Genomic DNA, 27,013 nt, shown 5'->3' with positions numbered 1-27,013 from the left:
CTCACTTTGTAGACCAGGCTGGCCTCGAACTCAGAAATCCACCTGCCTCCGCCTCCCGAGTGCTGGGATTAAAGGCGTGCGCCACCACGCCTGGCTTATTTCTTTATTTGATTGTACATTTTGTGTGTGTGTGTGTGTGTGTGTGTGTGTGTGTGTGTGTGTGTATGTGTGTATGTAAGAACATCCCAGTATAGCCCAGGTTAGTCCTGAACTCCCAATTCTCCTAAGTCTCTCAAGTACTGAGGTTAAAGGCAAAACAACTATGCTATGCTAGGGGTTTTCCCCATAGAAATGTGTGTGGTTTTATTTTGTACATTTATGTGTACATGGCCTGGCACCAGAAGAAGCCAGAAGAGGGAGTCAGATCCCCTAGGACTGGGGTTACACACAGCGTGAGCTGTCATGTAGGTCCTGGGAACCAAACCTGGGTTCTCTGCTAGATTAGAAAATGAACTTAAACCCTGGGTCACCTCTCTGGCCTCCCTGCTAGTTTATAATCCATTATGTGGTTCCTTGTTATAAACAAAGTTCTGCTCATTATCCACAAATCCTTTTTATGGCTCCTCGGTTATTTAAGTACATTTTTAGAATTAGATTTTTTAAGTTGTTTTTAAAGTTTTAGTGAATTTTGACCAGGTAATCTCCAAAAAAGTTGGACCCATCAGCAGTGACTTAAAAGTCCGTATCATTCCTATTTTGAAAGTTAAGCCCTATGGCCAGCAAGATCCTCATTGGGTAAAAATACTTGTCGCCAGCCTGCCTGAGTTCAGTCCCCAGCACCCACGTGTTTGAAGGAGAGGATCAACTTAATAGATTGTCACTGGACCATACGTGTGCTCTTGTGCACACTGACTAAGTTATTTTGAAGTTATTAGATGATCCTCTGAAGCAACTTGCCCTTTAGCAAACTCGGTCTGTGTTGGAAAGGAGTTAGGAGACACAAAGGTGTCCTAGCAGACTGAGTAGAAGGCTTCAGTTGCCTGGCGATAACAATCATGTCCTCCGGATCCGCACTAGGTGGGGTCCCAGCCCTGAGGGGCAGACACAGCTCCCATTCATAGGAGCCGGCTCCAGTTGAGGACCACTTGCTTCCTCTCCAGCGGACTTTCACCATCTCTCCAGGAATGCACCAGCAGTGACAGGACAGAACAGAACAGTGGGATTCTTGGAGGCCTTTTTGTCTCAGTGCTTTTGTCAGCCCTCTGCCACCCCATACTATACAGGTCTTTTCTTAGATGCTAAGCTCCCTGGTTTTGTGTTTTTAGGAGATTTCCGTGTGTGCCAATGTGTGTGCCTCTGCATTTGTGTGTGTCTGTGTGCTTCTTGGGCTTTTTCTTTGGCTCTTTGGTTTTCTGTCCCTTTGGGTTTTCCTATTCGGGTTTGTCCTTTTTAATCTTATCTTTCTTTCTTTCTTTCTTTCTTTCTTTCTTTCTTTCTTTCTTTCACACGCTTGTTTTCTAATGAGAGGAAACAAGAAAGGATGTCAATTTGGGAAGGTGGGGAGGGCCAACCATAATCAGTATATTATATGAAAAAAACATGTTTTCAGTTAAAATTTTTTTGGGAAAAAAAGAAAAAAGCACGTGCTCAGATTTTGGCTAGAGAGTATGGGTTTGTCTGCCTACTAATTGGAGAAGCCCTGCAAGTACAGACTTCTCTCTTGAGAGGATCCTCCAATCCAGATGTGTTCAACTGTGTACAAGTCGGCACATGTCACAAACTAAGGACTTGGTTGGTGCAGTGAAAGAATCTCTGGAATTGTCGGATTAGAGCAGGGAGGGAGGGAAGGTGAGTGTGCGTGAGAGACAGGATGCGACAATACTGTCCTCAGACTCAGGAGGCAGAGGCAGGGGGAATCACTACAAGTCCAAGCCCAGCTGAGCCTACACTGAGTTCCAAGCCCACTTGAGCCATCGACTGAGAACTCATCTCTAAATAAGTAAGACATTTTGGCTTAGAACACACAAAGCCCTGAGCTCAGCACTGTATATACTGAGCTTGGGAGCACACCCCACAATACCAATGTAGTGCTAGGAGGATCAGAAATTGAGTTAGAGCCCTGACTGAGAGGTCGGAGGGTGGAGCTAAAGGTTGGACTCCCGAAGGAGTGGTGGCAGTGGGGGTAATGAGGGAATTGCCTGGGCTAGTTATTAAGCTGTCAGAGAAAAGGCCTAGAAGTTAGTGGGTAATGGCTAGAGGAAAACAGAGAGTGCTACACTCTGCCCTGAGCTTCAGACCGTCCTTACCTCTCACCATTATCATGACCAGTTAGTGGCAGACACTGACTTCTTGGAACTGTCTATCCTGTCACTCAACTGCCCTTGAGTGTTGCACAGAACTCTGCCATGCATAACCCGGTAATGGCACCTTTTCCCACCACCCGGAAAATCTCTTCTGTTATCTCATTTTGGATTTATTTCCCCCTTGGAAACCTTTTCTCCAGTCCACTGAGCCTGGGCTGAGAACACCCCCAAGCTTTGTAATGTTCGAGAGTTCATACACTCTAGTGTATTCTCCCTCTACCAGGAAAAACTCCTTTGTAGTCCCCCTACCAGGGAAAACTCCCTGAAGACAGCACAGCACAGGTTCTATTACATCACTAGTACCAGTGCCAGTGCCTGGCACACAGTAAGTACTCTGTAGTATTGTGGTATGAATGAACTCGTTAAAAAGTAATGGCCTTAAAGAATTGGACATAGAACTTTAAAGCCTGAGGCACAATTAGTTACTTCTTTTGTGTATACGCCAGCTACTATTCCTTCTTTAAACCTTGTAGATGCTCTGTTGTTAATTTTTGTAGTATTATTCCAGTTCTTCTATCCGAGGTCTGTAAACCTGATGACCCTACCGAACACTTTCTGGACACAGAGAACCTTACTGAATATTGAGACTCCTGTTTTCTAGTTATTTTTTTAAAAAAATGGAGGAAGTGAAGTCAAAGCCTTCAGTTGGCTTCATAAAGTTTTGTAACCCTAAAAGTATGTAAGAAGAAAGTTATTGTGGAGTAAGATGACTTTATAGATAAATTTATCTTTTTCCATGTAATAATTTGAGTAGCCATCTGGTAAGAATTAACTAAGATGTATAACTATACTAATTACATTGTATTGAATTTCTGGGTGCTTACCATGCCTGTCTGCTTATTATACAAATAACTTGTTAATATAGGAATTAATATATTAAGATTTCTTTGTAGAGTGCTGTGGGAATTTATTTCATTTTGTAAGCAGTACAAAATCTTCAAATTCTCTGTGTTAGTTTAAAACACAGTACACTGGAGGGGAGTGTTGGAGTTTAAAATTCAGTATTCCAAAATCCAGTACTGCTTTGGATTATATTGTGAAGTTACATAGTTAAGTGTCTGGAAGATCACTTGATTTGAATTGAATCTGAAAAGTCTCTGTGTGTGTGAGCATGGGCATTCCCCCCCTGAAAGCCTCTTTGCCTTTCATTATAAAAGAGCCTGGTACTGCTTTCTGTTTTAAAAATTCAGCTGGAAAATTACCGAGTACAAACATTTGCCCATCAGTTCTTTCCTACGGAGATGACAGAAAGCTGTCTCCCAGTGCAAGCTGACATTTGAGTGTCTCTGTCGGTGAGGGTTGTAGTTTGTGGCTCTTTGCTTTTACTTTTGTAACTACATAGACTCTGGCTTCTACACAGTACAACTGATTTTAAAATACCATCTTTCTGAGTTTCCATGGTTGTTTTCAAATTTTCCAAAGCTCTGTTTCTTTCTGAGCCACTCTGGGGAGAAAAAAAAGGAGTCCTTGGGCATAACTTTTTTTACTTTAGTTAAGTTGAAATGGTGTGTTTATACGGGTTCCTGTCAGGTCCAAATGAAACTCCACCCCTCAAGCCCCCAAAGGCAATCCAGGTATCCAGAAATGAGCACATCTGGGGTATAGGAGCATTCCTGTCGGTAGATAGCAGCCAGCATTCCTCAGAAACTTGTGAAACCAGTTCTCTGCCTCAAGGAGTGATTTCCCTTTTCTCTGGCAGAAGGAACTTAAGGCTGGCTACCTGTGGTGCCTATGAACATATCAAAGCCCACGCAGGCCTCCTGGCTCCCTCAGCCTCCAGAGCACCCATTACTCATTTCAGAGTCTTAGCTGGCCAGCATCCTAGCCCTTCTCAGCATCTCCTCCCCTACCCTAAACTCCCTCCAGCTCTGTGCTCTCCTCTCCACTGCTCTTCATTCTCCTCTACCCACTGCCCCTCCCATACTCTGCTCCTGCTAATTTGCCCTCTCTTGCAGCCTCTCTCTGGCCCACCATAGCCATTCTATTTCTTTGTTGACTGTTTCTCTCTCTCTCTCCCCCCCTCTTCCCCCCCCTCTCTTTGTGTATGTATGTGTTTATCTCTTTCTCATCTATAATAAAAACCTCCCATTAATCATATCAAGGAGCAGCCGTGTCATCAGTTTAGACACTAAGAACTGATGTGTCTGAACAGATATATTCTTTAAGTAATAATTCTGGAAAGTGTCTTATCAGATGACTTAATCTTTGTGCATTTTTATAGTTACAAAATTGATCAGACAGTTACATAGAATGCATTTATCTATCCCTAACCTGTATTCAGGTTCACCTTGTTGCCTTGCGTTTTTGTGGCAGGCCTGTGTGTCCCTCCATTTAAATAAAGGTTTGCTCCTGGCGCTGCGCATGCTTTTTGACAAGCACATGATGATGTGTTTCCAGTGTTGCAGCCTCTCATAGAAAACCTTGGCGTACCCCAGAATCCTCTGCACGCCCCCTCTTTCTTTCTCTTGCTAACCACTGATAGATAACATCTTTTCCTTTGGCCTTTGTTGTGGTTGGTTGGGTTTGGTATGGAGGTTGTGGCTGTGGTTGTAGTCGTTTTTCCCATTTCCGAAGCTCTGCCTCTTCCTATCATCTGGGTGGGGTTATACGTATACCTTATTGTGTTTATACTGATAGCTTCTTCAGGTTGACTTCTTCGGTTTACACTGTTTAAGGCTCCTCCATCTGTGCTCATGGCCTGTTGGCTCCTGCCTTTATTACCAGTAGATGCACCACAGTTACCCATTTATCTATTGAGTGACATCATGAATGTCACCTGTGTTATTTTATTATGGATTGGCTGCTATAAACATTAGTATGCAGAAGTAAGTTTTCAGTTCAGTTGGGTGCATGCCTAGGAGCAGAGATTGTTGTATTATATGCTCAGACTGCTTAGCTCTGTAAGAAACAGACAAATGTTCAGTGTCCGTGTCTCTGCATGTATACTCTTAAAAATCAGCCTAATCCGAGCCGGCTCAGCAGTTAAGAGCACTGGCTGTTCTTCAACAAGGCTTGGATTTGATTCCCAGAACCCGCATGGCAGCTCACAGCTACATGTCAGTCCAGTTCCAAGGGATCTGAGTCCTTCTCATATCTGTGAGCACCAGGCCTGTGCGTGTAAGCCATACGTGAGGTGAACACCCATGCACAGAAAACAAAAGTAAATCTTTAAAAAAAAAAAAAACAGAAAACTACCCAACCTAATCCAAAACCTGGAGGCACACACTGGAAACTGTCAGCATGGTTACCTTAGGAAGGTGACAGAGAGGAATACCATGTTGGCTGACATTAAAATTTTTTTTTTACAGGAAGATCTTACTCTATGATAGTTTTATAGCTTTTTTGCCAAATTTTTTTTTTTTTTTTTTTTTTTTTAGTTTGTGAAAATAAAAGTAACAGTGAATCAACAAGAGCAAAACCAAAGTGGTTCAGTCTACTTTCAGTGTTATGTCCCGGGGACAGGAAGTTGGAGTCCTGTAGTCTCTGAATTCACAGATTGGTAGAGCGCCTTCCAAATGTCAGGCTTTCGGACTACACACTTACCGTAACAGCCTTGAGATACCAACAAGACTTGGGATAAGGGCTATCCTGAAGCTAGTTTGTGGCTGGAAGTGTGTCAGGCAGTGTCTCCTGCGTTAACCATGTGTGTCTTACAGCCTTGCCTTAACTTGAGGCTTACCTGCCTTCTGTGGTTTGTGTGACTCTCTAGTGTTCTTGCTGCCCTTATCCTTCCGCCCTTGTTCCCAGTAAGGAACTTCACTCTGTCTATAGCTGCTTTCCTGTTGTCTATAGAATTCCAGTGAAGGGTTTGGGGGGTTATCCTAGACAAAGGGTGACAGTCAGGAAAGGTGCTGGCGCACAAGCACCTGAGTGGCCAGTCCTCCATTAGCTGCAGGCTGATGAGGAAAGAATTTCATCTGGATTTTATCCCATCCTTCAAGGTGAATTTTACACATGCTGGAAGGTTTCTGGCCGTGTGTGTGTGTGTGTGTGTGTGTGTGTGTGTTTTCCATATATTTAAAATACTTTTCTATGGATTAAGTTCAGCTTTTAAGATTTTTTTTTAAAAGAGACTATAATGTATTATAAGTCAAATTCTATGACGTTAAAAAATCACCACAGAGACCTAGAAATGTAGCTTGTCTAGCATGCATTTATCCCCATGCGTCAGTGAGCGAATGAATAAAGTCTTCAGAGAAACCGTCAATTCAGTGGGAAAGATGATTATTCTGTTAGTGAATTTTTTTCAATAAAAGTTGTCAGTGTTAAATATTATACAATTAAGTACTTTACCAAGTTACAGTCGAAAAGGAAAGGAAGACACTCTGTTCTGACAGGAACCTCATCGCCTGTTGATCAATCATTTGAATTTCTGAGCCAAATCTTTTTATAATTAAATTAATTGAATTAAATAGCACTGTATATGTGTGTAGGATCTTGGATTCCAAAACCCATAAAGTAATCCAGGTGTAATAGCCATTGTCATTGTGGAAGCTTTGTTCTAAAACACATGCTACAATTCACTGAGTAAGACTCACAGGAGTTGAGTTAACTCAGCCTGTTGACATGTTTTCTGTACCGTCTCACTGGCATGCGGACAGCTCAGTATCTACAAACCAGGCTTCCTACAACCGGGACAGACTAAGTCGCTGAACTGTAGAGAGCTACAGACCTGAAGGCAATGGGTAGTCTTTTAGTCAAGGACAAAAAAGAGAGTAAGACGGTTGTGGCGCTTCTCTGCTGCTGTTTTTCCTGACTGAGTTCATGGTTTGAGGAGCAGTGGCTACCTGGGGAATTAAAGACCGTTCTTAGTCCACCTCAGGACGACTGTGTGAGTGCATCATCTGTCTGTCATTGGAACTTCCGTCGTGGACGGCAATAGTCGTCCCCTTTCCTGCTTGTCTGTCTTTCCTGCTTGTCTGTCTTTCCTGCTTTCCGCTCTGTTTTCTCAGCCTCTGGGTCTTTCTGAAGATGTCTCCTCCAACGGCCTCCTCCTCTGTCTTTGTTCTTTGTGCCCCTTTCTTTGTCTTATTTCTCTGGTGTGATTTACCAAAGCCATTCCTGCCTCTTTGATGGAGTAGTACTTCTTTTTATGCCAAAAGTTGACATTTAAATCTAATATAAGAGTAAAGAAGTTATCAGTAATTGAATTTAATTTTCACATATGGAATACAACTGGTCACAGTGAAAATGAGATCTGATATTATAATCAGATCTCAGAGAATATAATGTTTTATGCAGTTTTAACAGCTTTGTGAATAGCTCTAAGTGTTCATAAGCTTTGACATGAAATTCTATTATGTTAGAAGCCATTTGGAAGGAATAATTTAAATAATGAAAAGATATGTAGAGTCAATAAGGATGTACAATATCTGTGATATTAGTAGGAACTGCAGATGGACTATTATATACACTATTTTAGAATAGCCACTTAGATTATGTGTAGCAGGTAGAAAGTATATTACTATTTTTAAAGCAATAAAATTTGTATCTGTGCTAGATCTTGTTAGAATGGACACACCAAGGCAATGAGAGTACAAACTCAGGTTTTTCCAATCAGTGTGTACATTCTATACCATAGCACATTTAAGAACAAAGTGTACTTTTATGTGTCAAACAGCTTTTAGAATCATCTGGGAGCACAGACATTTTAAGTCCTCATACCATTTAAGTGAAGAATTCTATGTCTAGGTTATTTTATTGATAAGCTGATACATGCTAGGATATTTGCAGGGATATTCATTGTAGCACTAATTATAGTTTGACTATGACGGTTATAAAATAGTGGTTTTTCTTCTGAGGACTTGTCTGGAGGATGTGATCAAAGCTTATGGATAGATACAAAGCTATGGTGTAGTAACTGCTTTGTTAATAATTACGGAATGTTAAAATCCTAGATATGCAACAGTAGTCAGTATATAAACTGTATTCTATACGTGGACGATTGCAGCATTGCAAGTGTTGTAGAAGACTGTAATGGATGATCTTCCATTACGCGCACGCGCACACGCACGCACACACACACACACACACACACACACACACACGCATACACAGTCACGTGTATAGACAGACGCAGGAGGAGAATGCATGGGAAAGATGACTTTCTCTGGGAATGTCGATATGAATCATTCAGGCTTATTTTTTGCTAGTGGCTTGTGTTATGATTATAGTATAAAATGGACATGAAGGTGGTTTTGTTTTTGTGGTTTTGGCTGAATGGAAATTGCATTTGTTTATTCCTTTATTGAAATGCTTGTCTCCATGCTGCCTGCCTTGTCTCAGATCCTGAGTTCAAGAGATCCATGTCTGCCTCTCATTGTCAGGGCTTCAGGCTGGTATCCAGCTCATTCGTTCATTATTTAAACTGATACATGATAATGTTATATATTTATGAGATTAGGACTGACAGGTGGATACACTGTATATGTGTAGGTCAGGGTAAGCCTGTCTGTCACTTGAAACATTGCCTTTTGTGGTAACACAATTTATTTACTGTAGAGCACATAATTGCCTGTAGTCACTGTGTTACACACTAGGATGTCAGGTTTATTTCCCCAATCTAGCTGTGCTTTTTTTTCTCTCTTTTTACTGAGAAAATGAACTACATATAAAGAAAAAATATTGTAGGAAATAGACTAAAAGAGGTGGGACTAAAGTAATTTTTAAAGACTTGGGTCTTTTCTATATTTTTGTTTAATAGAAAAAGAGTATATCATTTTACTGTAAATAAAGATTTTGATGTTTTATTTTGTTAAAAGCATGGTTGATAGGTAATTTATTAGCATAGTTACTACTAATATTTATACAGCTAACAAACTTGAATTTTTCTATTTTCATTTTTAGGCCAGAAATGTACATACAGGAGAATTAGCTGCAGTAAAGATCATCAAGTTGGAGCCTGGTATGTACTTATATAGTGTGTGTCTGTGTATGTGTGTGTGTGTGTGTGTGTGTGTGTATGTGTGTGTGTATGTGTGTAGTGTGTATGAGTGTGTACGTGTGTAGTGTGTATGTGTGTAGTGTGTGTGTATGTGTATGTGTGTAGTATTTGTGTGTGTAGTGTGTATGAGTGTGTACATGTGTAGTGTGTATGTGTGTGTATGTGTGTAGTATGTATGTGTGTAGTGTGTGTGTATGTGTGTGTGTATAGTGTGTATGTGTGTATGTGTGTGTGTGTAGTGTGTATGTGTGTGTGTGTGTGTGTGTATGTTGCTAGGGATTAAACCCTACCTGCTGTGGATATGTATTAAAATACTTTATTTATTTTTTATATAGTTATAATACATGAATATTCTGTATTTCTTTCCTTTTTTTTTTTTTCTTCTTCCTAAAATAAGTCTTTATATGTTCTTTCAGGTCAATAGCATATAATCGTATTAAATTATATCACGCATTAAATTGCAAGATAGTCACAATTGATATGACAGTTTTGTTGCTAAAGGGAATTCAATTGAAATATACATGTACAAAAGTTTTAAGTTGTATCAACTCACAGTGATAAAGTAATTTTCTATTGCAATTATAGTGAACACTTTAGCTTCATCTTTGGCTGTTAAAAAAGTGCAATTTGGGGCTGGAGAGATGGCTCAGCAGTTAAGAGCACTGGCTGCTCTTCCAGAGAAGCTGAGTTCAATTTCCAGCAACCATGTGGTGGCTCACAACCATCTGTAATGGGATCCTATGCCCTCTTCTGGTGTGCACCATGTATGCACACAGAACACTCATAAATTAATAAATAATTTTTTAAAAATTCAATTAGAACTCACACAGCCCTAACTATACTCTTGGGGACACTTAATAAAACCAAAACTTGTGAATGGGAGAAAGACTATAGGCAGGAGACAGGGCTGCTAGGAGTGGAAGGGGAGAGAGGGGTGGGGGGAGAAGGACCAGACTGCACGGCTTACGGAAACGTTGAAATGTGAAAGGACAAGTTTACTAATAAATATGAATTTCAAACTTTAGGGAAGAGTCAGTGGCTCTGTAAGAGAAAGATCAGTTAATATTCAAGATAATGATACTCTGTATATAAACTATTCCCTGATTGGTTTAGTTTTATAAGTCAGATCTCAGCTCAGTGCTTATTTGAGCAGCACTTCACGTTTCCGAAGATTATTTTAAAATATACTGAGATAATTGTTTTTGAAAACAAAGACCACACAAAGCCTGGCCAGTTCCTGAAAGTGTCTGGTGCCAGGCACAGTAGTTTTGGAGCAGGGCGGTGAGTATGTGGTAGTCTGCTCATTTCCTGGTCTATAAACTGAGGTGTGTATGATAGCGCATGGTTATAGTCATGAGGGATTCTGAATCTGAGTGGCCTGCGTATTTCACATACATTTCTGGATCATCATTTGTATTATTTCAATAGATGATACTGGGAAGTAATGTATTTTGGAACAGTTTAAAATCAAGTTTTCTGCTATAACACCATACGTTTTCTTGACACAATACTAAATTGTGATATTTCAGAATTCTTTTACTATTCCATGTGATAAGTATAGACTGATCTCCAAAATGTCACCAACTAAATAGCTGGGACTGTGAACAAACTTCCTTAGAGGAATTTGAGTAAACGTCTCCTGTTGTGTGCAGGTGGTGGGCGGGCGGGCAGGCGGGGCTCAGGAGGAGGCACTGATAATTATCCCTTTGCTGCGCACGGGAAGAGCAGAGGTCTGTCCTGACAGAGCGACTTGTACATGACTTACTTTGGATTACAATTCACCTTAGTAAGTACATTTTAAGAATCTGCAGGTCTCATTTATCAGTGAACTCCATGTTATGAATAGTGTAGAAACTGATTCAGTAAAGAACAAGGTCAAAGCTAAGGAGGCGCCTCACTAGGTAAATGATTTGCCTTGCAAATATAAGGACTGCTGTTTAGCTCCCCAGCACCCTCAAATGCCCGGTTGGTATGGAGGCCTTTCTATGCTCCCAGCACTAGCAAGACAGAGAGCGGATCCCAGAGCAAGCTGGCTAGCTAGACTAACCACATGGCTAAACTCTAAGTTCAAGTGAGAGACCCTGCCTCAATGTATGAAGTAACAGCCATCAAAAAGGATACCCACTGTCAATCTCTGGCCATGTACATACATATGTAAACACATATGCACACCAAGAAAAGGAGAACTGTATCATGTATAATGTGGTTTAGCTTAATTGTTAAATGTGATAATAAATTAAGCCTCTTTGAAAGGTTGGCACTTTCACTTCCTTGTTTTGTAAAAGCCATTGGTTTCCTATTAGAGGTCACTCACAAAGAGTAAACAGATTTCGGTAAACACTGATGACGTGACACTAGTGTTTCACCATTTTGTTCATATGTGTGAATGTATGATGTATATGTATGTGTGTGTGTGTGTGTCTGAGTAGGTCAGAGAACAAACGTCGATCCCTGACTTCACCTTGTTGGTGAAGAGGTTGGTCTGTTCACTACCACATACACTAAAGCTCTCCCCAGCTTCCGGGGAGTCTCTGCTCCCACACACTTAGCCTTGTCCTCAGGCTTGTGCCGCAAACACTTCACCCAGTGAGCTATCTCCTCAGTATCTGACCATTTGTTTAAACTTTTTATTGATTCTTTGTGAATTTCACATCACGCGCCCCCATCCTTCCATATCACCCTCTGCCCTTGCAACCTTCCCCCCAAAAGAATATATTTAAAAAAAAAATCACTGTGGAAGCTACGGTGTGTCACATAGCGTGACCTTTTGTCCACACATCTTGGAAGTCTTCATTGCAGTGAGTCACTGGTCTGGATCTAGGCCCCTGGCTTCTGCTACACTGTAAATACCGGATCCTGACCGGGACTCCTCTCAGATACGTGGCAGTTGACAGGTCTCTGAGTGTCCTCAGGCATCCGGCTTCTCAACGTTGGCCATTTTTCTAAGTAGTTGATTCCGTGTCACCTGCCCTGCCTGCCCTCTGTCGGGTGGTTGTTGTTGTTGTTATTAGTGACACTTAGTTGTTCCCTGCACTTTGAGCTTAGTCAGTCTTCACATCTGTGTCCTCAGTGTGTCCTTAGGTTTGCACTCGGCTTCTGGTAGTTTTCTTGTCTGCATAAAGACAGTCTTCCTTTCTCTCTTCTCTTCTTTCCTTTTTATTATATGGTTTTTGTTGTTTTGGTTTTTGTTGTTGTTGTTGTTTTAGTCTTTTGAGACGAGATTTCTCTGTATAGTCCAAGCTGGGACTAAAGGCGTGCGCCACCATGCCCGGCTAACTGAAACTTCTTCTGGTTGTCTCTTTCCAAATTTAAAGGTCTTCTCCACCAGAACACTTTTGTTCTAAACAGCAAGCAAGCTCTAGGTGGGCGTTGTTGTTGTCGTCTCACATTGCTGAACAGTTTTTCCAACCATAGCTAAAAATGGTTTCTTTATTGACAAATTTGAAGTGTCTTAGTTGGGTTTATCTACTGATACAGTGGGTTTTGCCCTCTATTCCAAGTTCAGTAACATCCTGGTTTTGAGTAATATACCTTTTTATTATCTAATAAAATCCTCTTTTTTTTAATGTTCGTTATTTATTTATTTATTTATTTATTTTGTAATAACATTAAATCCTTTTTGTTTGTTTTTCTTTTGGAGACAGGAGTCTCAGCATTGGCCAAGGTAGCCTCAAACTTGAAGGCTCAGGCAGTCCTCCTGCCTCAACTTCCCAAGTAGTTACAACTGCAACAGTCTGCCACTTACTATGCCTGACTGTAGAGAGGAACTCCTAGAATCTCATACACAGTTTTGTCTCCGGCAGTCTTACAGCACTGATGTCATTTCTGATGGTTTTTACATGGATACACATTAGAGATACTGGTGGCTTTGGGTCCAGGCTTCCACATTTTAAGATGGTGCTTCCAGTATTGCATATTAAGCATCAAGGGCTGATGAAGTGTTGATTGGCCTGTGTGTCATGGGGGCTCTGCCCACTTCACCTTGTCTTTGACGCTGTCTGTTAATGTCTTTTGTTGTGTCAGTTAGCTCATAAGAGCCATGAGCACATCATCTCAACAGCTGTTTGTTGACGCTTAGTACATGAGAGAGCCATTCAGAGTGAAGGGATGGAGATGATAACAGCAGGGCTTAGGACTTGAATTTGTATCTCACAGGGGGAGGCAGAGCAAAGGAATTAATGTGTGATGCTGTGGTTGCTCACTAATGCTCAGATTGGGAAGTGGCTTGTTGTTTCCTTATGACTCGTGTGCTCTGCCCTCAGTACGCCTAGTACTCCTAGTGCTCTTAGTGCTCCCAGAGTTCTGCCCTCAGTATTCCTAGTGCTCCCAGTTCTCCAGCACTCTGTCCTCAGACATCCACTCCTAGTGCTCCCAGAGTTCTGTCCTCAGTATTCCTAGTGCTCGTGGTGCTTCCAGCACTCTATCCTCAGACATCCACTCCTGGTGCTCCCAGAGTTCTGTCCTCAGTATTCCTAGTGCTCCCAGTTCTCCAGTGCTCTGTCCTCAGACATCCACTCCCGGTGCTCCCAGAGCTCTTACACTGATTTTAACTTTACTGAGTTATGATAGTGCCAACTCCCCTTCTATGTTGCCTGAACCAAATGAGTCTGCCTAGCATTTTGTACTTTAACACTTAAGTCATTGGGGTATTTGTTTTGTTTTGTTTGTTGTTTATTTTAGGCATTTCACTTGGAAAAATTATATTTTGGCTATTTTGTAACCTAATCTGAACCTTTCCCTTTGTAATAGATGAGTCTGTTAATATATCCAATATGTTGTTACCTTTAGGATGTTTGAATCTCACTTCGTCCGCTTATTTCATTTGTTTCTTAGAACAGGGTTTCTCTGTGGAGCCCAGGCTGTCCTGGAACTCACTCTGCATACCAGGCTGCCCTCAAACTGTTTGCCTGCCTCTTCTTTCTGACATGTTTTGTTCTTAATCTTTCCTTCCCTGTAAGTTTTTTAATGGCCTGGAATTTCTTTTATTTTTGCTGTTGATAATTTGGAAGAAACATAATCTAGTTTTATCAGAGAGTGGTCTATGAAGCTTTGGAATAACAGGCTTAAATTTGTACAACTTTATTAGAAGATAAGCTTGTATAGCAGTGCACACCTGTAATCCTAGTACTCCAGAAGCAGAGGTATGAAGATCTCTGAGTTCAAGGCCAATCTGGTCTACAAAGTGAGTTTCAGGAATGCTAGGACTACACAGAGAAATCCTGTCTCAAAAAGACCAGTTAAGAAACAAAACAGACAGAAAAGGAATTGAACAGAGGCGTGGAGAGATGGTCCTGGGTTGAACAGAGGCGTAGGGAGATGGTCCCGGGTTGAAAGCCTGGCTCTTCTTCCAGCAGTGCCAGGCTCAGACCCCAGAACCACATGGTGGCTCCCAGCTGTCTAGACCTTCAGTTCCAGGGAACCAGACACCCTATTCTGGCTTCTGAGGGAGAAAGGACAGCACTGGCTTCCATACGTGTATCATGACACACTCCTCCAGAGTAATAAAAATACAATAATATTAAAAATTACAAAAGAACCAACCAGTCTTGGACTTCATAGCTCTAATGATATTGAGGCTCACATACTTGTACTTATCTAGGCTCTCCACTTCCTGCCACTAAGCCATTGTTTAGTTTGGAATTTTAGCCATAGAATTTTCTGATTTTAGTAAGGTATAAGTATGTATCAGTCTACTTTTCAGAATGAATGGGAGCTGGAGACCTGGCCAGTGGTTAAGAGTACTTGCTGTTCTTCCAGAGGACCCAAGTTCTGTTCTCCAACGCACACGGTGGCTCACAGCCATCTGTAACTCCAGCTCCGAAGGATCCAATGTCTCCTTCTGGCATTCAAGAACACAGCATTCATATGGTTCACATAATACATATATACACACACACATACATACATACATACATATATACATATATACATATATACATATATACATATAGTCAGGACACCCATACATATTGAATAAATTTAAAGTCTTCTTTAGAAATATTTATCATCTTTGTAACCTATGTATAAATGTAATGACCAGTTATCCAGATGTAGTTTTCTACTTATCTTGGTTCAGTTCCCATTGTTGGTATTTTTGTGTCAGTTCTTTGCCATTCTGGCTTATTTTTCATCGTTAAGTAATGTGCTAATTTGAATGTGATGTTCACTATAGTCTTGGGCAGTGGTTCTCAACCTTGCTAATGCTGCAGCCCTTTAATACAGTTCCAAATGTTGTAGTGACCCCCAACCATGAAATTATTTCATTGCTGCTTCATAACTATTTTGCTACTGTTATGAATTGTACATAACTGATATGCAGGGCATCTGATATGCAGTCCCAAGGGTTGTGACCCACAGGTTGGAAACCACTGGTCTTGAGCATCTGAATATTGGGGAGGCTTAGGAGGTGTGGCTTTGTTGGAGGATGAATGTCACTTTGAGAGTTTAAAGATGCCTACCATTTTGAGTTGGCTCTTTCTGCTTCCTGCTTGTGGTTCAGGATGTGAGCCCTCAGCTGTTCCTCATGTCATAAAAGCCACCTGCAGCCTGAGTCCTGCCCTTATCCTGACTCTTATCTTTCTTGTAAAGCCAAATAAACCTTTCTTTCTCTAGACACCTCGGCCACGGCGTTTGTGCTAGTTAGGTTTTGTCTGCTTGACATGAGCTAGAGTCATGTGGGAAGCAGGACCCTCAATTGAGAAGATCTCCTCCTCATTCACTGGCCTGTGGGCAAGCCTGTGGAGCACTTTCTTAGTTAAGGATTACTGTGGGAGGGCCCAGATCCCTGGGGCTGGGGCAGTTCTGGATAGTATAAAAAGCAGGGTGACCAAGCCAGGAGCAATAAACCAGTAGATAGCCTTCCCCCATGGTTCCTTCAGGTTCCTTCCTCGAGTTTTTGACCTGACGTCCCTCAGTGATGGAGTGTGGCCTGAGAGCGTAAGAGGAAATAAACCCTTTCCATTCCAAGTTGCTTTTGATCATAGCATTTTATCGCAGTAATAAAAAATTAGCTACATACAAGTAGACTTTCCTTTAAATATTAGGAACCCTGTAATCTGTAGCCACACATTGGTTGTCTTCCCAGCCCTCTTCGTCTTCCTTATTTTGGAAATCAGCCAGCTGAGCTCCAAACTGGGCTTTCTTTTCATTCCCTTTTTTTTTATTTTATTTTTTATTCTTTTTACTTTTTTCATTCCCTTTTTTAATACACTCCAGAATCAGTCTGTTAGTAAATGCCTTCAGTTCTACCTCCAAAACAAATCCTGAGCGTCTCTCTCTGTCTCTCCATACGACCTCTGTGTATATACATGAATGTCTCCGTCTGCATTCCCTACACCCATGTTTGTCACAGCCGACTTAGCTCTAAGGACGCTTGCAGTCGTAATCAGATGTGCAGCCTTGCATACAGAATCCTGCATGATGTGTTCGGCCCTTCTCTGAGCAGCTCCCCTGTGTTCCCCCCTCCACTCCTCTGCCTCCATTTTCTTGTATTTAGATGGTCTGAGACTAAACCAGCTCCTGATTCCGCCAGGGGTACTGGTGTTTTGTTTAGAAGACTCCTTACCATTCAGAACTCAGCTTAGATGTTATGTCTGCAGTGGCAACTTAACCCACACCCTTGTGGGGTTGTAGCTTTGCACAGCATGTGACTGCTTGATGCTTTTCCTATGTGGACATTTGCTTCTCTCCTACAATGTACGATCTTCGGTCTCCACAGCCATATTTCAGCACACGGGACAATCTAAGCACGCAGCACACGCACTCTCGTGTTCTCCCTACAAAAGCACGGGAGCTCCTGTGGCCCTTGAATAAGCAGACGATCATGTCACCCATTCCTCTGCCAGCAAGTCTGTAGCGTTTCTCCTCTGACTGTTGCCACAGCCTGCCTGGAGGTGCATCTCTCCCCTTACTGGGAACCTGCAGCTTTAGCATTAGGGGAGATTGGCAGTCTGCTCTTGTCATTGAAGCCAGGTTCTCCATGCACTGACTACATTTTGATTTTTTGAGAACTCTTTGCAAGCTTCCCCACCCCCCACCCCACCCCCCGCAAAATTCTGTTCTCTCCCTCTTTTATAACTTTTCTTTTATCATTTCTTAGACTTTTAAAAGAACTTCATTGCTTTTAAGAATGCCAGTTTCATGCCGGGCGTGGTGGCGCATGCCTTTAATCCCAGCAGAGGCAGGCGAATTTCTGAGTTCGAGGCCAGCCTGGTCTGCAAAGTGAGTTCCAGGACAGCCAGGGCTACACAGAGAAACCCTGTCTCAAAAAAAAAAAAAAAGCCAGTTTCAGAGTTCAGCTAAGAGTTCATACTGCTCTCCCAGAACCTAACTAAGTTCAGTTCCCAGCACACATATTGTGCAGCTCACACCCACCTGTTAACTCCAGTTCCTGCAGCCAGAGACAGAGACTGAGGGGGAGAAGCAGGCAGGCAGGCTGGAGGCAAGGAAGGAACAATTCTTTAAAAATAAATAGTGCCAGTTACTCACAGTACCTCCCTTTACCCGTGCTTTGCCTGTTGTCTCTCTAGGCCTGTCTGTCTGTCTGTCTTTTGTCATCTTTTCTGTGAGTGTATTTTTGTCCACCATGCATCAATGGCTTACTTGCCTCCTTCGCCATTCCAACTTGCTTCTGGTTGGTTCTATAGCGGGACTGTTCTCCTCAGCGCCATTATTATTATTATTATTATTTTTTCATTTGCTGCCTGGTTGTCCCTGTATTCATTTTCTCCTTTCATTTCCTTAAAAGGAAGCACTGCTGTCTAGAAGTTTCTTTCATAGGGAAGGCCCGTGTGTCTTGCATCCTGTAGCTATGTGTTTTTCATGGTAAGTTTTTGAGGGGGACCAGGGAAGCCAAGGTCCATAGTGGTTCTCATGCTTGTGTAGCCGACTTGGGGAATGTGAACTCAAAAACACAGTAACATGGTAATGAATTTTCCTGGGAGTCAGTTCAGATATTTTTTAAAAATTATCTAGACAGCATTATTTCAAAATTGAATTCTTAACTGTATTTAGCAACTTAATAAGTTGCACTGATGCCAGTCTAATACAAAAGCCCTTCCTTGTATTGACTTAGCAGAGGAGCTGACTTAGAATTATGTTACACATGAAAAGGTACTTACTTGCCAGTATGAACAGAAGGAAAAAGAGGGTTTTGTTTTGTTTTATCATTAAGTAAATGAAATGCCATCTGGAAACTTAATAATAACTTTTCCTTCATAGATAAAAATAGGATTTAGGATAATTTAGGGCCTTAAATTTTGTTACAGCCTTTCTGGTTTGCCCATGGCAGTTTAATTTTATAATATTTAAGTGAATATTTTCCTGAAACAAATTGCTTTTTTGGTCCTTCCTAATACTTACAAAAAGGCTTAAAGTAAGCCTTAAGGACAAAGATGAACACAGAAAGTCGTTTATTGGCCACAAAAGTGGAATCAGCTGTCCTTCTGTGGCCATATGTTTGTTTTTCTTGTCTTTTTAATATACAGAAAAAATGATTCAGGAATGATTTGACTGTTTCTGTCTCATTCTTAATAACAGAATCTGTATTAACCACCTTACACATAGTGGCATGGGACAGGATTTGGCTCGGCTATGATCACCACTGAAATGCTGGTGTCATTGCTGGGAGCTTTAAACTGTAATTTTCTGTCCTTGGTCAGGCCTCAGAAATGCCCTAGAAAATTAGGCTGGTGGATGGTGGTGTGCGCCACCCTGATTTCCTGTCTGACGTTTGAGTGCTTAGCTTAGCCTGGTGCTTCCTCAACAGGTCTTCTGTGGCTCATAGTGGCCAGCAGCCAAAGCAGGAGCAGAAAGCCCAGAAAAACGTTCCCTTTCTCTCTTCTCTGCTCGTAGCTCTTTATTAGTGTGGCAACAAGGTCCAGGAGTCCAGACTGTCATTAGACTTGCTGCATAGCCCAGGCCTCCCACCTCAGCCTCCCTGTGCACACTGAGCTCCACAGAATCTTTATTTATTCTTTGTTTTATTTTATTTTATTTATTCAGTTTCACCATGTAGTACTGGCTGGCCTGAATTCATGACGTAGACCAGAGTCGCCTTGAATGCAGAGATCCTCCTGCCTCTGCCACTTAAGTGCTAGGATTAAAGGTGTGTGCCACCATACTTGGCAAAGATATTCTTTAAAATAGGCAGTTTGTGGTATGTTAAGTGAATCTTGCTTACAAGGATGGATGGATGGATGGATGGATGGATGGATGGATGGATGGATGGATGAATTTAGCTTTTTGAGACAAGGTTTCTCTGTAGAGCCCTGGCTGTCTTGGAACTTGCTTTGTAGAAGAGGCTGGCCTTGAACTCAGATCCTCCTGCCTCTCCTTCTGGAGTGCTGGGATTAAACTGGGTACCACTATACCTGGTTCTAAAGATTTTAAGAAAGTCATTGTCCTGGATAATTAGTGTGATGTACTTTTGTTTGTTCACTTGCTTGGGTTTTGTTGTTGTGTTTTGTCTTGTCTTGTTTTTTAATGCAGTTAGGAATATTCATGAAGTAATCCAATATTTCACAATAAAAAGTTAAGTATATTGCCTTACTTTAAAGTTTTCTAAATAAGTGGGAATGCCCTAATATCTTCAATAGATTTTTTTTTTTAAATGATGCTACCGGGAAATCCTGTTTCCTGGAGTGTAAGAGGAGAGTGTAAGAGGGGAAAGGTCAGGATGGGTGTAAAGATGTGCTTTGAACAAGACCATCAGCTGCTCTAGCTAAGTGGGACATTCTTGCTTTCTGGAACTCTATTTAAAAACTGAATGACCTTTAAGAAAAAGAGAACTAAACAGCTTTATCTTTTTCAGTGTGTGTGTGTGTGTGTGTGTGTGTGTGTGTGTTTGTGTCTACACATGTGTACGTGGGGGTACCTACCTTAATTCTTTTCCTTATTCCCGTGAGACAGGGTCTTTCAGTGAATCTGGCGATAAGCTGGCAGCTAAAAGGCTCCACCCGCCCTGCCTTTGCCCTGCCCTGCACCCGGCACTGTGGTTAGAAACATGTGCATGACCACATCTGCTTTTTGATATGGGTTCTGGGAATGAAAACTCAGGTCCCTTATGCTTGTGCCCCAAATACTCTTACTGAGCTAGCCCCCCAGGCCTGTCGTTTCAATTTTTATTCAAAGACTTTTATATGTATCCTCTGTGTGTAAGTGTGTGTACATGTGCTCGTGCCCACAGATTACAGAATAAGGCATTAGATGCTCTGGAAGAGCAGCATGGCCTCCTAATGCTGAGCTGATCTCATCCTATGCTTACAATGTAAGCTATTTGTAACCCTCTCTTCATTGTTTGGATACTTCCATTCGGAACTGGGTGGGTGTTGTGAGAAAACCTCCCTAAGAGTGGCCTGTAGGCTAGCTTGTGGAGCAGTTTATATATTTATATGCCTGATGATTGATATGGAAGGGCCCAGCCCATGACAGGCAGTGCCGTCCATTGGCAAGCAGTCTGTAGTGCATAAGAACAAGCTGGGGGAGCAAGCAGTAAGCAGCATCCCTCCATGACCTCTGCTCCCATTCCTGCCCTGCCTTCCCTCAGTGATGGATGAGCTCTAAGATGAAATATACCCTCCCTTCCCAATGGTGCTTTTGGTCATGGTATTTATCACATCAGTAGAAATCCTAACTCGGGGATCTAACAGCTTCTTCTGGTCTTCCTGGGTACCTGCATACTCACACATACACAGAGTAAATCCTTTCTAAAAAAAATTGTTCGTTTTTTAAAGTTTCTAGCTAAAAAGTCTACCTGTCAGACGTGTAACCCCAGCTCTGTGGAGATGGATACAGAAGGTTCTAGGGCTCGCTGTCCACCTGCCTGACTCCAGGTTCGGTGGGAAGCCCCACTGCAAAGAAGTGAGGTGAATAACGATAGAGTGGGACACTGAGCCTCCTCCCCCGCCTCCACCTCTGCCTGGGTGTGTGTACTCACACATGCGCACATGTGCATGTGTCCCACACACAAAAAGTAATAAAACATGAAAAAAGGTGAAATAGAATTTTTTGTGCCACTTAAAGCATAGGTAATCCTATGTATTATTATATTCTAAAAGTACGTCTGTTTCCCAGTTTAGCTTTGAACACAAATAATTTTTTGTTTCTTTATAATAAAAATCATGACTTTCAATGCCAGATTCTAAATTGATGTTCAATGCCAGATTATAGATTAGTAACTTTAAAAGTTAAGTGATTTTCTAAGCGAAGGAAGCTAAAGTCAAGGATTGCAAGTTTACAATGTGCAGGTTACAGGGGGTTCAAGCTTGGGGTGTCTTAGTTAGGGTTTCCTTGCTGTGAAGAGACACTATAACCAAGGCAACTCTCATAAAGGCAAGCATCTAATTAGGGCTGGCTTACAGGTTCAGAGGGTCAGTCTATTATCATGGCAAGAAGCATGGCAGCATCCAGGTAGACATGGTACTGGAGGAGCCGAGAGATCTGCATCTTAATCTGAAGGCAGCCAGAAGGAGGGTCTGGATCACACATGCCAGACTTGAGCATTCATGCAGCATGTATGCATGTATATACATATATAGGTAGATATAGATGTATGTATGTGTGGATACACACACACACACACACACATATATATATATATATCTCCATCCTCAAAGCCCTGCCTTCCCAGTGACACACTTCCTCTAGCAAGGCTACACCTCTTCCAATAAGGCCACACCTCTTAATAGTGCTATTTCTCATGGGTCAAGCATATTCAAATTACTACAGTGTGGTCAACTTAGGCATACCCTTGTTACAATAGTTTTTAAGGCAGGGAGGGACTGGAGGTGTAGCTCAATAAAAGAGCATTTACCTAGAATCTAAAAGGTCCTAGTTTCAAACCCCAGTACAGTAGTTTAAAAAAGAAAGAAAGAAAGAAAGAAAGAAAGAAAGAAAGAAAGAGAAAGAAAAGAAAAAAAGAAAAAGAAAAGAAAGAAACTTTAAACGTATTTTATCAGTAAACATTCCTCACTCATTTTGCTCAATGGAGAAAACGTCCTGTTTGTTGACTACCACTTTAACCAACCATATCTGCCTGATCCCCAGCACTGGGTCACTGCTGGTTTTCTGAAACTTAGCAAATGCAGTGTTTATCATTGCGTTTAATTGGATTTCTGAAAGCAGTTCATTATTAAATAGTGTGTGAGTGTGTGTGTGTTTGTGTGTGTGTGTGTATGCGTGCGTGCGTGTGTGTGCGTGTGTGAGTGTGTGTATGCATGTGTGTGTATGTGTGTGTGTATGTATGTGTGCGTGTGTGTGAGTGTGTGTGAGTGTGTATGTGTGTGTAAGCGTGTGTGTGTGTAAGCGTGTGTGTGTGTGTGTATGCGTATGTGTGTGTGTGAGTGTATGTGTGTGTATGCGTGTGTGTGTGTGTGTGTATGTGTGTGTGTGTATGCATTGTGCATGTGTGTAAGCCAGAGGTCAACCTCAGCTGTTGTCCTTTAGGATCCACTTACCTTGTTTTCTGAGACAGGGGTCTCACTGAAACCCCGGGCTCTTTGTTACTAACTTGGTCGGCCAGCCAGCCCCAGGGGTAGCCCCAGGGACAGCCCCAGGACGTGTCCACCTCCCTGGTAGTGGGATCATAGGCCTGCACCTCAGGCTCGGCCTTTTACCTAGATACTGGCGACTGAACTCAGAAGGTACTTACCAAACTGAGCTGTCTGCCCAGCCCTGGACCTTTCAGGCTGCCGGTTTCCACTGTATATAGAAACCTTAACTGCATTTCCCACTTTGTCACTGTGATGGTTGTGTCCCCCCTTGGCTCCTGTGAGCAGCATGGCTGAGGGCTTTCATGTGTGTCTTTTCAGACTTCAGATGCACGTTTTAGATGCATGCTTAGGAGTAGATGCTAGATAGCTAACTGGATCATGTAGTAGTTCTGTTTTTATTTTTAAATTTTAAGAAGCTACCATACTGTAGTAGAGCATCATTTTATGATCCCAGCAGCAACACACAAGGGTTTTGTCTTCTCTACATCCCTACTGTTACTTTAAAAATCATAACAGCGCATCCTCGTGGACTTAGGTGAACCTCTCTGCAGGTGTCAGTTGTATTTCTCTGATTAATGCTGTTGGATTTCCCTGTGATTGCTGTGGTGTGTTGTCTGCTGTCTGTTAGTTGACGAGGTTACTTTATTTGTAATTGTTGAGTTTGAGGAGGTTTTTATCTATTATGGCTGTTGACCCCTTACTGAATATATCATTTTCACATACATTTATCCATTCTACAGGCTGCTTAGTCTGTTGACAGGGCCCTTTGAGGAACAAGAATTCTTAACGTTTGATGTATTCTTGTCTTCTTTCACTTTGGTTCTCTGTGCTTTGTTATCATACCTAGCAAGTCCCAAACTCCATCGTCCTAACTTACTGGGACTTCTTGGGGTTGTGAGTTGTGATCATTTCAGTCTTTCGTTCGTGTCTGCGCACTTGGGTCTGTTTTAAGGCTCATTCTTTTACATGTGTGCATGCGGCTTTCCCAGCACTGATGTTTAAGGAAGTGATCGTTGGCCACATACATGAGGGCTTATTTCTGGGTTCTGTTCCTTCTGTCTGTGTGTCTGTCTTTATGACCGTAGTGAACTGTTTTGATTTTTGTAGTGTTCAGTACATTATGGAATTGGGAACACTGAGTCTTCCAGTTTTATTCTTTTTAAAGATTGTTTTGGCTGTTGAGGATCCCTTGAAATCTCAGGAGTTTGGTTTTTCTGAAAAAATTCTGTTGGGATTTTTATGGGGATTACATTCAGTAAGTGGTGTTGAGTGTGGACCGATCCCTTCTGTTTGAGTCTTCGTCCTGTAATGTTTTCTGTTCTCAGTGTGTACATCTTTCACGCACGTTATTCCCAGGTATTTATTTTTTGGGTGCTACTGTAAATGGAATTGTTTCCTGGTGGTCCCTTGCTCCTGAATAGAAACACTAGCTTACTGTGCTGCCGGTGATGTCCCTAGTTCTGGCAGATTTTTAGTAGAGTCTTAAGGTCACGTCATCTGTGAACATACTTTACCTTGTTCATTTCCAATTTGGGAATTTTTAAAGTGATCTTTAATTATGCGAACAGTACTTACTTTCATAATTGGCTGAAAGTAGTCTGTTAAGCTATGGAATATGGGTCCCATTCACAGATATGGTAGGAGGAACCACATAATCACATACTTAAAGAAATGGGAGCAAACATCAAAATGCTAACGATCAATGTGTGTATCTAGTTGATAAATTTGTGAGTATTTTTATTTCATTCTTACTGTTTTTCTGTATTGACAAAATTTACATGAATGTTGATACAATAATATAGACTAAAACATGAAACGTTTTTATTATTAAAAAGTGATAGTTCCACTATTGGCTCCTCTAGAGGATGGACACAGTTTAGTAGCTTTCTGTGTAATTCAGAAGCATCAGGTAATAATATTAACCGGGAATCAACAATGTAGATGTATACACACTAGACCTTAAAAGCATAAACCAGTTGACATTTGATGAAATAATAAGTGGAAAGACTTGATTTCAGTAATAATTATCTAATGAAAATATTGAAATATACTAAGTTATTAAAAGTGACTCAGCCCAGTTGTAGCTTTTAGTCATTTAGTTATTCAAGTTAAGTCTGGTCCCAGTGTCTGTCACATAGTATGTAGAGCTTCCATCCCTCACTGATCCCCTCTTGGCTGACATGAACACTCTTTTCCTGGGGTTTCAGGCTAAATTCCCCAACCCCAAGACTTAAAGAGGCCAGGTGACAATCAAGTGGCTTCAGCGACTCCCAGCTTTCTCTGTTCCACTTTGGTGCTGCCAGCAGCTGCCCTTATCAGAATGAGAGAGAACACACGGAAGGCTTATCCAGGGAGCACACACCGAAGGCTTATCTAGGGAGTAGAGGGAACTGTTCAGCTGCATGGTGCTCAGGGTGTATGAGCTGAGAAAGCTGGTAATGCACAGCTTTTGATTCTAGATCCCATCTTTACTGAGACTGCTAATAACTGAAAACACTCATTTTTCATAGTTCAACTTTTCAAGAGACCACAGTGGTCTCGTGCCAGGCCTGTGGTCCACACAGGTTCCTTCAGCAGCCAGATGACTTGGCACAGACAGTAGCTCGTGCTGAAGAGAAGAGCTGGGAGCAACTAGTAGATGGCTAGTGGAGTCCTTTAAAGTGAGTAATAAATAAATAAAATAGGGTGAGAAGCTGGCTTTAGGAGAGCTTGGAACCACAGCGCACATTTAAAGTCAAAGCACTTGCAAGGTATTCAGGTGGCAATGAGAAGGCTGATAAAACCAGAGCCAAGGAGTTCTGTGGTTCTTGGCTAATTAGTTTTATCCTTAATATGGCCTGGATACGATGAAACTCAACTTGAGAGCATAACTTAAAAGTCACTTCTACTGGACTAGAAAGTAGCCTGCATCCTGCAAAACCCAACATACAGCCCAGTGCCTTTCCTATGCACCAGCAGTGAGCATGCTGAGAAAGAAATCGGGGAAGACTAAACTAGAATAAGACTGACCAACTAGGTGAGGGATCTAGACAGTAAACATTGAACCAGGGCCAGGAGATGGTTGAGTACACTTGCCATCAGCCTGATGGCCAGAGCTCAGTCCCAGGAGCCCACATGGTGGAAGGAGAGAACTGACCCCACAGAATTGTCTTCTCATCTTCGCATGTGTATAAGTGTAAACACACACACACACATACATACATACACATACACACACTGAAATGCAATTTTTTAAAAAAATGCAAATACTGAAGCAAAATAAGCCAGACCTAGAAAAATAAACATCACATGTTAGTACATGAAATCTAGATTTAACTGTGTTGTGTGCATGCAAATGGGACAGTCCAACTAGGAATTATGATTGTAAATAGTGTATATTGAGTGTTGAACCTAATTTTATAAAACAAATACCGTTGTGCGTAAAGGGACATTGAGGTTCAGATAGAGTGGTAGTGGGTGAAACTGGGGCTGGGAAGGTGGCTCGGTGGGTAAATTGTCATTCAAGAGTAGGTGCCTGAGTTTAAACCCCTAGCATCCACATAAAAAAGCTGCTGCTGGTGGTGTGCCTGTAACCCAGCCCTGGGAGACAGAGATAAGAGTAACCCTGGAACTCACAAGATGATCTTGCTTAGTCAGCAAGCTTCAGGATCATTGAGAGACCCTATTCAAAACTAAAGTGGGAAGTGATGGACCTCTGAGCTCACTCTACAGGCTTGCCCACAAATTCTCACTACCCCTCTCCCTGGTCAAGTAAAAGATGTGGGTGCCTTCACTACCCCACTTTCATTAATGTGTAGGCTACTCACAAAGAGATGGACTATAGCTCAGTGGTGGAACACTATCCTAGCATGCATGAGGCTATGAATATATATCATGTAAATATTATAAAAAACTTAAGAGTTAAACTATACCATAGATCAAATAGGCACAACAGATGACGCTGTAGTAGTCACTCCAACAGCTGCAAAACACAGTGTTTGTAGCTGGTCTTCGGCCACTTTGGGGTTCTTCTTTCTCCCACCCTTCTCCACCCCTTTTCCTCTCTTTCATCCCCCTAACACTAGGTAGGAGAGAGAAAAGGATGGGGGTGAAAGAGGTAGACTACCTCCTGCTGATTAGGGGTGTCAGGTTCCGTGGGGCAAGTTTGATCTTTACTGCCATGATATCTAATTTCTTCTCATTTCTTTGCACATGACTACTTAACAAACCAAAACCAACCAACAGCCACCTCGGCCACTACCCTCTGAGCCCTAGCATTTAGATACCCTCTGACAGGT

At 41.9% G+C, this 27,013-nt stretch overlaps 1 protein-coding gene across 2 annotated transcripts in view; it reads left to right on the top strand.

Annotated features, from left to right (window-relative positions):
• Map4k5 (mitogen-activated protein kinase kinase kinase kinase 5) overlaps window positions 1-27,013 on the top strand; it is a 91,315-nt gene that overhangs the window by 10,742 nt on the left and 53,560 nt on the right. For both annotated transcript variants that reach the window (XM_021178701.2, XM_021178702.2), the window contains exon 2: window positions 9,150-9,207. In XM_021178701.2, the coding sequence (XP_021034360.1) occupies window positions 9,150-9,207 (58 nt within the window). The remainder of the gene's footprint in view (window positions 1-9,149; window positions 9,208-27,013) is intronic.

Source organism: Mus caroli, chromosome 12, assembly GCF_900094665.2.
Source record: "Mus caroli chromosome 12, CAROLI_EIJ_v1.1, whole genome shotgun sequence".
Classification (NCBI taxonomy): Eukaryota; Metazoa; Chordata; class Mammalia; order Rodentia; family Muridae; genus Mus; species Mus caroli.
This window is presented reverse-complemented; position numbering and strand designations above follow the sequence as displayed.